Source organism: Erythranthe guttata, chromosome 11 (assembly GCF_056151865.1).
Source record: "Erythranthe guttata isolate IM_541 chromosome 11, IM_541, whole genome shotgun sequence".
Lineage (NCBI taxonomy): Eukaryota > Viridiplantae > Streptophyta > Magnoliopsida > Lamiales > Phrymaceae > Erythranthe > Erythranthe guttata.
In genome coordinates, this window is record NC_142543.1 from 3448580 (window position 1) to 3461289 (window position 12710).

The 12710-nt window shown below is 36.2% G+C and overlaps 2 protein-coding genes across 2 annotated transcripts; both read right to left on the minus strand.

The window, feature by feature from the left end:
- Window positions 1-1645: 1645 nt before the first annotated feature.
- On the minus strand, window positions 1646-7239 carry LOC105965503 (eukaryotic translation initiation factor 4B2). The gene is made up of 3 exons (XM_012990055.2): window positions 5757-7239; window positions 2317-2868; window positions 1646-2013 (listed from the first exon to the last, which is right to left on the minus strand). The coding sequence occupies exons 1-3, from the start codon at window positions 6839-6841 to the stop codon at window positions 1995-1997; spliced, it is 1656 nt and encodes a 551-aa protein (XP_012845509.2). The 5' UTR covers window positions 6842-7239; the 3' UTR covers window positions 1646-1994.
- Window positions 7240-7865: 626 nt separating this feature from the next.
- Window positions 7866-12059, minus strand: LOC105965532 (Melibiase family protein). Its single transcript, XM_012990090.2, has 14 exons — window positions 11641-12059; window positions 11038-11182; window positions 10698-10955; window positions 10421-10595; window positions 10218-10279; window positions 9979-10142; window positions 9764-9861; window positions 9619-9677; window positions 9413-9547; window positions 9104-9324; window positions 8910-9033; window positions 8739-8814; window positions 8495-8545; window positions 7866-8374 (listed from the first exon to the last, which is right to left on the minus strand). Exons 1-14 carry the CDS (start codon window positions 11700-11702, stop codon window positions 8154-8156), a joined length of 1851 nt encoding a protein of 616 aa, XP_012845544.2. The 5' UTR covers window positions 11703-12059; the 3' UTR covers window positions 7866-8153.
- Window positions 12060-12710: the final 651 nt, after the last annotated feature.

Here is a 12710-nt window from a genome sequence, read left to right on the forward strand (position 1 = left end):
GAATCTTCTTACACGTTTACCCTTGCGGTGTCAAATTTAGTGGAATCTTTTAGATTATGTGAAATATTCTCTAGTTTGTACCTGTTTTTATGTCAATTTTTGAAACAAGATGATCATAAGATCTTGGCTTGTACATATCACATTGTGGTGCATCAGAAACTTCATTTTTGCACAAAGCGAACACAAACTAGAGAACATTCCACATAATCTAGAAGATTCTGTTGAATTTGAAACCGTAGGAGTAAATATTAAGAAAATTTATAGTTGGGTCATTGTAATTATTCAAACATGAAGGATTTTTTTGTAATTTAATATTATCTCGGAAAGTGGTCGTTCAAACTAATTTTATGATAAGCCTTATCATCATGTTGTGAATGCTTCAACGATTTCAGTTATCAGATGACTTATATATAACGCAAGTTGTAGTGTAACTATATATATTCTAATTGTAAGAAAATACAATTAAAAGTGACTACATTTGCCTTTTTCCGCTATAAATAACAATTAAAAATGCGGCTTTTTTTCCCAAGAAGTGATTATTTATTTGTGTGTAACTGATTAAAGTTAGTAGTCATTGGGCGACAGGTGGCATTGTGGGTTGGTTTGTACTTTTGTTTCTTATCATTGTCTCTTTCTATTTTTGGAGATTCTAAAGATAGCTAACCATTTTTTGTAAAGGATTTTGAGTATGGGTGTTCGTTCGGTGAAACCGTACTGCAATTTCGGTAAACCAAAAATTTGTGAGGTTTATCGAAACGAACTATTCGATTCGGTTCGGTTCTTACAGTTTTTTGCCGAATTAATTTGGTTTTTTCAGTTCGGTACGAGTAAAATCGAAAATATATTTTCTTATTTTTAAAAAGTTAAAAAAAAAAAAGTGACATGCATATTTCAATAGTCGGCCCTAAAAACAAAAGGTGATTACCGATAGAGGCTAATTTGTAAATAATGGAAAAACTTATCAATCTTTAAGTATTTTATAATTCCTTATAATTTAAAGGATTTAAAATAAAATAAAATAAAAAGATAAATATATATTCAATATTTTGGTATTATGTACGGTATAGCATGCATCAATATCATATACCGTACCGAATACCGAAATTCCAAAAAGAATATCAAAATTTCGGTTCGATACGATTTGGTCGGTTTACCGATCGAGTGAACACCCCACCCCCTCCACTACTCATTCAGTGCCAAAATAATTTTCGCATAATATCTTTTCACTTTAGAATAACGTATGTTTCTCGATTTTGCTATATTTGTCATTTGAAAGAGAATTAGCTCATGCATAATTACTGACAATCTTAATATACGGGCGTCAATAACTCAAAGCGACAGATAATTTGGCACAGAAGGAATAAAAAATAGAGCATAGCTATAAATATATGTAAATCCATGTATAATAATACCACACCATATCTCTTGAGATCCGAATTGGTATAAAGTTTGTAAGATAACCAAACAAAGGGCAAAATCACTTTTAGACAATGATTTGAATCACTAGCATGCGTTGAAAACTTTATCCGTGTCCCCAAATTGTATTTCCACAAAATCAAATCAATTAAATAAGTGGATACAAAGACAACCACTTTTGATGCTATGTAATAATCTCACATGAAAAGAAATTAATACACAACAGAAATTAATGCAGTAAGTCAAAACAAAAAATAAAGATTTAAGACAATGTGTGCATTGCATTACATTGAAGTACCTAATTAGAACAAACAATACAAAAATATAAGATCCTAGTGAGAGAAACAATTTTTACAAATTATGATCAATATGCAACAATTAAGGCAAAGAGTATTCCTTTATGCCAGCAGGCAGCATTCAACAAATGCTAGTAGATTTTATATATCCCCTCCTCACACCAAAATTATAACAAAACAAAATACAAGGAGATGCCGGTGCGTTATTGTAGTCTCTAACTACGTGGACGAAAAACAAAAAGAGAACTCGAAGAATCCACAGTTGTCAGTCAATGCTGTTGTTCACCACCTTGAACCCGACCTGCCAATTCACAATTCAAATCAATCAATATATATATATACACACAAACAATGCCACAAACTTAAAATGATTTTATTACTGATCTTCAACAGTGGAATAGCTAGAAGGAGGGCAATTTTAAAGATTAGAGCAGAACGATCAAGATTTTCGTCCGTTAACCTCAAGAAGAAACAACAACCAAGAAACCCATCCCATAACTCGTAAGATACTCGTAAGATTTTAAGGCTATATATTTATACAAAAAAAAAAAAAAAAAAAAAACCCGAAACTAATAAAGGATGAAAAAGAAAGAAAAAAGAGTACCTATCGACATCTCTGCTGCCAAAAAATCCTCTTCCACCACCACCTTGAGTAGCCCTTGTGTCGTCACTGGGTCTTGCCCATGAATTAACAGTGCCACGCGAACGAGGCCTCTCAACAAAGTCAACACCTCTGTTAGGATCTTGATATGCTCCAGTAGTGAAAGAAGAAGATCTTTGAGGGAAGTTACCTCCTCTAGACTCATCATAGGCTGATCCAGGCCTGGAACGGGGCCTATCACGAGAGCCGGGCCGAGAGTGAGGGTCTTCATAAGCTCCATGTCGAGACGGAGGCCTTTCACCCTGTGATGGAGGTCGATCCAAAGCGGCTCTAGGATTCTCGTATGCTCCACCTGCAGCAGAACCTTGTCTCTCGAAATTTTTCTGAGTGTATCGGATTTTGTCGTCCAATTGAAGGACCAATAGTTCCAATTCTCGCTCCTTTTGGAGTATAAGATCGTTTATAGTGGTTTGGTCGTCGTCAGATTTAAGCAGGAGTTCCTTTTTCAACTGTTCGATTTCTTCCTTCAACTTTCTTTCTTCCTCTGTCTCAGACCTGATACAAATTATTACTTTTGGCAGTCAGAAATAATATATCACCAATTGGCTGTATAACACAGTTCAAATGCATTGACTCAAACACTCAGACAGAAAATTTATAAACAAACAGTAGAAATTTGATCATGAATTTGTAACTGTTTGCTTATGTATCTAGCAATCTACTTCTCTTGTAGCCTGTACACAACTAAGTGGCCAGCGCGTCAAAAAGGGTAAGTTTCCAAAGGGCAATTTACCATGTTACTTAAGATATAACCGAAGATGCAAACATATCGACATGAATAACTGTTGACCAGAAGAATATGGCTACCTTTTTTCCATCCCTGCTCGATATTGTTTAACCTATATGCAATATAGTGATTCAATCTTGGCATGATTTTCTTCTAAGCTACTCATGCAACTTCTAACCAAAATATGTAGGCAGCTACAACAATCTCAACAAAAAGATTTGTATCGACTGTGAGGACGAGTCAAAACATCAACTAGGGAGGGCTGCGTTGGGAGCATTTGGTCAAAAGTGTATTTCAAATACCTCTTGGTTCAACTATGAGATAGTACAAACATTCTTAGATCTACCAAGTCTCAATTAGGATTTGTAAACTTTGTTACAGTAACAATAGACCTAGTTTGCTCCCAACATTATCACAAGGTTTAAAAATGTATTTTACTCCTTATTTCAGACAATGTTATCAAGCACTGTATATCTCTGTCCTTGGATATGGTGGTGGGACCATTGGCAAATATTAGGTAGGTTATCTCTCTCTCTCTCTCTTCTCACCCTCCATCTTCCTTCCATTTCTGCAATCCTTTTCATTTTGCTTTTGAAGCCTCAACAAACCCCAATTGGAGACTAGTAACTCTTATCTTGAAACTTTTTATAGGTATCTCTTTATGGTATATCACCTCCAGCATACAAAGTCAACATACTAGGCTATGTTTGTTTACGTTTTCAAATTCTTTTTTCATTGGAGAATACATAAATTAGTGTTTCTTTACCATTTCAAAACTCCTCCCAGTTTTACTTACTCGCCAAACCGTAAACCAAAATCATCGAACATTTTAGACATGATTTGGCTGTGACACTAAAAAATGTCTCCTACTTTATTTCAATTTCTTCTCACTATGAACCTTCTTCTATCACAACTTTTCAGACATAAAGACCGCTACAGCTACAGTAATAACTTTATTCTCCCAACACATAAACAAACGTTACTTTCATTGTCAAAAGAAAACAAGAAAAATAAAAAATCAAAACAGAAAGACTTGAAAGAACAATGTTGAAGGACTCGGCAAATAATTAAATGAAAATCTATCTAACCCTAAAATGTAACCAAACATATCTTAGAATTTCACAACCCATATAGTTCGAAACACATAAATCAACATCACTCACACCCAACAAATGTAACAATGGAACTGGGTCCAACTATATCTCGCATCCGAACTACATCAACTTCCTATGTACATATTGCTGAAAGAGCACTAGTCAACGAACCTAACACAATTTGACACCTGTATTTCTACATCCAACGCATCCTGCATACATTCCCTTCTTAATGCTCGCACAAGTAAGATTCCTTTGAGAAAATGATGCTCATTCTCACTAACGCTATTGACATCTAACATTTTTGTTAACCACTCGTTACAATTTCTTAACACAAAATATACCAGCAACGCTAACTGCAGTGAAGACTAGTTGTTCCTATTCCTTCAATTACACATCCCTTTCCAAAAATGAAAAGAGGATGGCAACATAGTATGACATTAATGGAAATATTGTATGAAGATATGCTAAAGAAAATATTTAAAGTCGGTGGACGAGGAAGAGCAACCCAAAAACCAAAACAGTTATAGCATCTCAACTAAATGACTTCTCAATCCCAATATTCAGCCGAAAGATCTTTGCCTGATCTTTAAACATATTTACTACAAATAGTACTTGATTAATTGATAGAATTAGTCAAGAAGGTATACCCATTAATGATACACTTCTGATACAGAAAAGTCCCTAATTAGCAGGTAAAAATGTAAAGCGGATAATATAAACGCTGACGTGATGAGGTATGATACTTCAACCCTCTGCCTTATGGAAACCGAATGAAACCATCTAAAATTTTTCCAATCTTAATTAAAGCACATAATTAATCTCACATAAACTCATTTGTTTAGAACTTCTCGAATTTGTTTATAATCTAAAGAAACAAACTGAAGAAACTTCATAACTGCCAATTCTAGACATGTCATATTAAAAGCAACCAGTTGTACATTTATTTAATCAAGAGAATACTCATCATGTGTCCAAATTTTCAATGACATCTATATAAACAACCAACTCATCTGCATACTTCTCCTGGCCCTCCTCCTTCATCAAAGACTTACAAGGACCTCAACAACCAAGACCACCCCCCCCCCTCCCCACCCCCACACCCCCAGTTGCCACTTTATCCAACAGATAGTCAACAGTCTAAACAACCAACACTGCAACACATTTGCTCCAGTGTCCTTTACCAAAAACTCCCAAGCACCTCACTCTCATCCCCACCCCAACAAAAGAAACGGGTAGCTACATTTATCATTCCACGCACAGCCTATTTGAATAATGCTAAACACACTTCCTACTAACCACTTTCAGTTAGAACTTACATCACAGCAACAGGCATCGTGACAGTTTTCAGTAGCAGTATGGAAGCTAAATTCCCGTCTTACACTCACCCAAATCATCAGACACAATGCAGTTGTAAATGTGACACGACTATAATGCTTCTACTCCAAAACTCAGAGATGGCTGGCTACACTCAGAAATGCAACTCTTTCTTTCATGGCGAAAATGGTAAATAAAAGATGTGTTAACATCATAGAGTAATAGGAGCACAGTCAAAAGATTACCTCTCAACTCGACGATGCTCCAATTCAAGATCAATCTTCTTCCAATCCAAGCCTTTCTCCTGAAGCAAAACTTCCCTAGGTTTAGCATCTCCAAATGGATTCACCTTCGGTTTTTGCTTCACTGCAACTTCACCCTCTCCTGCCGTCAAAACTGGACTCTCCGGCCTACTCGACTGCGAACTGGCGGGCTTCTTCCCTTCAGTCTCCAAATCCATCTTCTTCCAATCCAATCCCTTCTCCGCCAACACCTCCTCCCTCGGCCTAGCAGCCCCAAACGGATTAGGCTTGTTAACTTTCACCACCACATCAGCTTCTATTTTAGGAGAATCCAAAACCGATCTTTGTTCGTTTCGAGTCCAACGATCAGACTCGGGCCTGGAGTAGCCCGAACCGAAGCTTGACGACCTACTGCCTTGTTGGTGTGGTTGAGGAATTGGTTTCTTAGCAGACGCCCAGCTGTCCACCTCATCGGCCCGTGAACCAGCTCCAGGGCTTCCCCCTGCGCCGAGTGAGCTGTACTTACCCCCGGGTCGGGCTTGACCCGAATTGAACTCGGGTACGATTGGTTTCTTCATGGAAGCCCAATTATCAACCTCATCGGCACGCGAGGGTTGATTCATTTCCGGAATCCTAGGTTGAGGCGGGCCACCACGGCGTTCATCTTCCTGAAATCCGTAAGATCTCCGACCATCGTACTGCTGCTGGTCGCGGCCCTGGTTGGGGCCTGCGGATCGGGTTCCGTAATTTGAAAACCCGCCGCCCAATCTGCCGTGCTGCATTTCGTCGGGGGAGCGCTCCTTAGGGCGGGTGGGGAGCCGGAACATTTCGTCGGGCGTGAGGCCGCGGCTCGGAGCCGAGCCGGAATAGGGGGAATCCTGGGTCCGGAACTCGTGAAGGGTCATTTTGGTCTTTTTCTTCTGCTTCGTGGCGGTGGTGACGGCTTCCTTCAGGCTGGGGAAGCTGGGCGTCGATTGGGCGGCGGCGGCGGCGGCGGCCTCCTTCTCGGCGGCTTCGCGCTCCTCGGCCTCGGCGCGCTCCGCCTCGGCGGCCCAGTTCCCGACGTTTCCCCATGGCGATTTCGACATTTTTTTTCGCGAAAAATGAAATCTGTAATTTCACAGCAAATAGCAATAACTGTTTGCCCCAATTTTTCACGAATTGAAGATATTTAATTAATTAATTTAATTAATTAAATATAGAAAGAGCAAATTAATTTCTCTGTAGACGAACTGCTCCGAAATTGGAGCCGTAGGGGGTAAACTCGGGATGGCATAAAACACGAGTGTGTTTGTGTGTGTGTGTGTGTGTGTGTGTGTGTGTGTGTGTGTGTGTGTGTGAGAGAGAGAGAGAGAGAGAAGGGCATAAAAGACTAAAAGAGTAAAAGACGACCGCAAATGCAATAAATTTTCTATTAAATTCTTCTCTCTTTTTCTTGAAAAAAGAAAAGGGGAATATCACAAACTCGATAAAAGAAAATCTAAACTATTTTTAATTTATATCGCACCCCTATTACTATACGATACTAATTAATTGCCCTCAAACTAATTAAATCGTCAAGCACCACCCTAAACTATATACCTTTTCGATTAAGTACCCACTTAAATTGTTAAAAATATTTAATATCACTTAACCTCAATAAATTAATTGAATGAACAAAAATGGCCTTGTACATATCTTTTGTTATATATAATTTTATTATTAGTTAAATTAAATGAAATTGATGGGCGTCAGTTCGTCACTTTTGGGCCGAGCTGCCCGTACTCAAGACTAGTGGGCTGAAGCCCAACGGAGAATTAAAGATAAATCTGTAATCGAGGTGACCCGTATATCGAATAAGCCAAATCCTAGCGAATAAGGAAAATCGAGATAAGCCAAGGTATTCGTCGGAAAGTGAGCACATAGATACGGAGGCCAAAAAGCTCGCACAACTGGAAAATCATTATTACACTTCACCTCATAAGATGTCAGCTCGCAAGATAGAAGCGAGAGTGGTGGCGAGCTCAACAGCAAGCATTATGTGGAGAAGATTGGAGTGTATTTTCTATAAACAAATAAGAAAAATGCAAATTAACGACTGATGATTGATTGATCGATAGATAATGTAAATTAAGGTCGGATAAAAAGGTCCTAGATCAGGAAAACAATCGTATACACTTCCCTACATAAATAAACGTACAAAACCCCTATTAGGGTTACGCATACAATTAATAATACAACATATACTTTCTCTTGTGGAAAAAGTGCATGCAGCAAAGGCAAAACGAATACAAATATTCATAGCTAACGACGAAAATTCGTTCGTCGCGAAATTAATTGTAGGAAAATATCACATAAGACAGTGAAATTACATAATTTAGGAATATAAAAAGTATAACATAATATTTTCTTAGGTTATAATTAAGTGCAGTTTAGGACAAAGAGAGCACATCCGTGGGTTTCGATTTGTGCGGAGACGGAATCTTTTACATCTCCGAAATCTTTCCGACTCCATTCTTCTCTGCTTTTGCACGAAGCCTTGTCGAAATTCTTACCCGGAATTGCCTTGCCCAAATCTGCTATCTTTATCGATATATCGGCCTTCTGATCATTCAAATTGAATATCGCGACATAAATTTCTCCTGATAAATGAAAAAATCGATCGTTACGTATAAATCTGCATATTCGAATTACTTTAAATTCCCAAGAAGTAGTTGAAGATTATTAGTAAAATAACACCGAATTTTAGAAAAAAAATAAACCTTTTCTTCCGGTTGCAATCCAAGCCCGAACACCGGTGGAGACGGAATTAGCTGCATTGTAGTGAAACTTTTAGCAATTATATGTAACAAAATAACTACTAAATAATCAATATATATATATATATATATATATATATATATATATATATATATATATATATATATATATATATATATATATATATATATATATATATATATATATATATATATATATATATATATATATGTATGAAATGACCACCTTTGACTGTCTTCATAGATGCACATAAACCCGAGTAGCTATTCATCAAGGTGCCGTTGTGAGTCAACTCCCACATCTGTCGCAACCGAAATAATTTCGTTTTCGAAGTATTAAAGAAACGCGATCCACAATTTAACGAGCGAGAAAAATGCAATCCTCGAAATTAATTACCTGGTTGGCATGAAATCCGCATGGCGAAAACGGACCCCTTTTCGATTCTTTAGAAGTAAGCTTTCGATTTGGAGACGCACCTAAACAATCCGACTTCTCCCTCTCCAGTAAATGAACTTTATCTCTGCATCCAAAATTAAAAAATATAAATAAAATTCCTCAATATAAAAAATATAAAAAAATAAAATTATTACGATGTCGGAATAGGCTTTCGTTTGTATAGGCAAAAAGGCTCTTTAAGCCCGTTTCTCGATTTCTCATTCCAGCACACTTGTCCTAAATCACTAATCGACCACCCTCTCGCATCGACATCGTTGCAGCTAGTGAGTCCCGGTGTAGTACTACTCCCTATGTTCGAAATTCTCGATTGGGAATTTCTTATTCGACCCTTTTTCGTACTCGAAATATACGGAAACTGCGATGTTGTTTTTTTAAGACAAGAATTAGAATGAAAAAAATTACGTTAACGAACATTCGATAAAAATTAAAGTCAAGAAACACGCCTCTTTATTGTTTGAGCTGAATGAGTTGATCTCCAAGAGAGTAGGATTAGTGATTAGACTCAGTGTCGACTCGTCCAGCTGTCTCATATCTCCTCCGAACATGAAAGGCGACTTCGCCATGGCCCACAACGTCACCTGTAATATTAAGCACTCACATCATATATATATACATATATAACATACTCGCACACGACTAACAAATATACCTGAGATCTTTGTTCATCGAGAGTAAGATTGCCTTTCCGATGAGGGCCTTCATTCGAACCTAATCAATATATCACATCAATTATTAACTAATTCGATACCGATCTTAAGAATAATATAATTTTCGATATATATATATATATATACCTGCATTAGAAAGCCATCCGAGTGGAAGCATATCTAAATCGGGCCACGATTTTCCGCGCAGTCCCCTAGCACCGATCATATTAGCAGCGGCAAAATCCCTAGTGTAGAAAAATGCGTGCAAGAAATATAGAAACATTCGAGTTAAACGAAGAACATTGTAATAATTCAAATATAAAAAAAAATATTCCAAATAAAATCAACTAATTTTAATTTACCGAGAAACGTCGAAATGGGCAGCTACATCTTTCCAATTATCCCAATCATCCCCCGTAATTCTGTACATGTTGACAAGGGCACTAACGTCTTTTGCCATGGATGGAGTCGCACTAGTTCCGGGCGATAACGAATACAGGATCGTGTGATTAAGCTCCGTTAAGACCTGCATCATTTTTACAAAGATGATTAAATTAAATAATAAATTAAAAAAAAAAAAAGGGATACGAATAAGTTGTACCTTCGACACGTAGGTTATCTCATCTAGATCAAAATCCTCGCCAAATACACAGTCGTGTTTAACTGTTTACAAACGAGAAAGTTAGCTAGTGGAATATTTATTTTCGTATACGAACAACTATTTAACTACGCGAAATGCGTAATATTATCTTTTAATTCATATATATACATTCTTCGACTGTTTGAATCAAAAATCAAAAATACCGAAATCAACTCCCCAATCAGCATATTGTTGATAAAGCGACCGAAGGAAAGCTAAACCAGCTCCCGATTTCGTATTCACACTCATAAAACCGTTTTTCATCCACGCGCAAGCCCTCTCCTTTATTCCTACGTCTTTCGCTCTCCACGTTCGACCCGATTCTTCGTAAGCTTTTCCCTATACACACACAGGCAATCAATATATTTCGATTTTAACCCCAAATTCTTAAAAAAAAAAAATCAAGAAAATACGATAATTAGCAGCATTAAATATATGTACCGTGGTAACGTCGAGGATAGGGGTGTTTGCGTTGAATGCTTGTGTGCTAATGCCTCTCATTACATGAATACCGAATTTCAAACCCATGCTATGAACTTTCTTGGCCACTTCGGCGAACCCTTTTCCGTTCCGGGTCGAAGGCCAACGAACCGGGTCGGGTACCATCCTGCCCCATTCATCGATAACATCGAACCCGAGAGAATTGGTATTAGCACCTTCCACTTTTCTTCTGTACCAAAGAAAATCCACCACCACATACTGTTTTTGCACACACAAAAAAAAAACATTAAAAATTTTCACTAAATAATTAATTAATTAAATTAAAATTAAATTAAATAACCTCGTATCCATGATTTTTCAGGCGCTGAGAAACAAGTTGGGCGTTTTGGAGGAATTCTTCTTCAGAAATAATCCAGCTGTACGAATCGTACGAGTTCCAACCACGGGGTGGTGAGCTGGCATGCTCTGCTTCTCCTCTGATCAGGCTAACACATTATTCCAAAGATTCAATTTTTAATTTTCTTTTTCCTTTTTCTTGAAATTAAAAATAAATAAATAAATAAATTAAATAAATTCAGGAGATTATTGTTGTTACCCCAGAATAAAGGAATCTTTTCTCAATGTGTATAAGCAGATCAAACCCAATTATAGAAGTAATTCTTGAAATAAGTGCCGGAGTGTAAACATTTTGCCTCTAAATTTAGTAATTATAAATAATTCTGTTGGTTTCTTGATTCCAGAAATGAGTTGGGTTATCAAGAAATTAATTGAATTTTTAATTACCAATTAAAAAAAAAAAAAAAAAAAAAAAAAAACTGAATTTCAAGAACTGGGTCTCCATTAAACACACACAATACTACAGAGTGTCTAATTTCACACACATGCAGAAGAGAGAAAAAAATATTCTAGAGAGAGAAATATTCTAGAGAGAGAGAGAGAGTACCTTTGAAGGAAAAGAGTGGAGAGGAAAGTGAGGATGAGGAAGGTAAGAGAAAAGGCTCTCATCGTATATATCAAAATCACTACTATTACAATATTACAAATTCAAGAAACAAATTATTTTTTCTTTCTTGCAGTACATATATATATATATATATAATATTATATATGCATATATTTGTGCGTGGAGTGTTGTATTAATGAGGACGATCCTTCCAATATATATATGTATTTATGTGTGTGTGTGTTTTGAGCGTGGAGTAGTGTTGGAATATCTGATACTGGGATCTTTATCACTTTTCTTTTTTTTTTTTTTTTTCTTTTTTTAATTATGATTTATGATGACGGTGGTGCATGTAGTTTCGACGGCGGCGGTTTAGCATTAATATTAGAGAGATCGCCTTTCCGGTCAACGAATTTTTTTCTCCGGGAGTATATATTATATTAATATCAATTAATAAAAGGCTTAATTCCATTTTGCGCCCTTGAAATATAGCATTTTTGGCACTTTGCACCCTTGAAAAAAGTTAATAGCACTTTGTACCATCGAAACACAATAAATCATTTATAGTGCAGTCTAGATTAAATATTAAAAACTTAATGAGAGCAATTTTATATTTTGTTGGTCTTTTTATTTATAGGGTGCAAAATAATAAATTAAATTATTATTTTCTTCTACATCCACCTAATTTTGAGGGTGCAAAGTGCAAGAAGAAAAAAAATTCAATTATTAGAAAATATAATATATTTTCTCACTAAATTATTCGTTTGATGAATCTTCTATTGTAACTAGTAAATATATTTGGTACAAATCTTTGAAGAAAAAAGATAATTTTTTTATAACAAAATAGCTGAAGGAATTTATTATTTTTTTTTTAATATCTTTTTGTGATAAAAGATCTAATTTTTAAATATGTTGATGTAAAAAATATTTCATTTTTTTTCGATTTGTAGTTTCGAAAGAATTGACGAATACAAAAGTTTTTGATTTGAGATTTGGCATCCTAAAAAATACCACTAAAAATATTAAATTATTTTTTTAGATTTAAATATTCATTCGGTGCATTATGCATG

What these genes read in the sequence shown, in the direction of transcription:
- LOC105965503 (XM_012990055.2), bottom strand. Translation starts at nt 6,841, where the DNA reads ATGTCGAAATCGCCATGGGGAAACGTCGGGAACTGGGCCGCCGAGGCG. An exon ending in GAGCATCGTCGAGTTGAGAG is followed by an intron (nt 2,869 to 5,756) that starts GTAATCTTTTGA and finishes AATTTGTATCAG; the next exon opens with GTCTGAGACAGAGGAAGAAA.
- LOC105965532 (XM_012990090.2), bottom strand. Translation starts at nt 11,702, where the DNA reads ATGAGAGCCTTTTCTCTTACCTTCCTCATCCTCACTTTCCTCTCCACT. An exon ending in AGATAACCTACGTGTCGAAG is followed by an intron (nt 10,143 to 10,217) that starts GTACAACTTATT and finishes AAAATGATGCAG; the next exon opens with GTCTTAACGGAGCTTAATCA. An exon ending in GCCCATTTCGACGTTTCTCG is followed by an intron (nt 9,862 to 9,978) that starts GTAAATTAAAAT and finishes TTTCTACACTAG; the next exon opens with GGATTTTGCCGCTGCTAATA.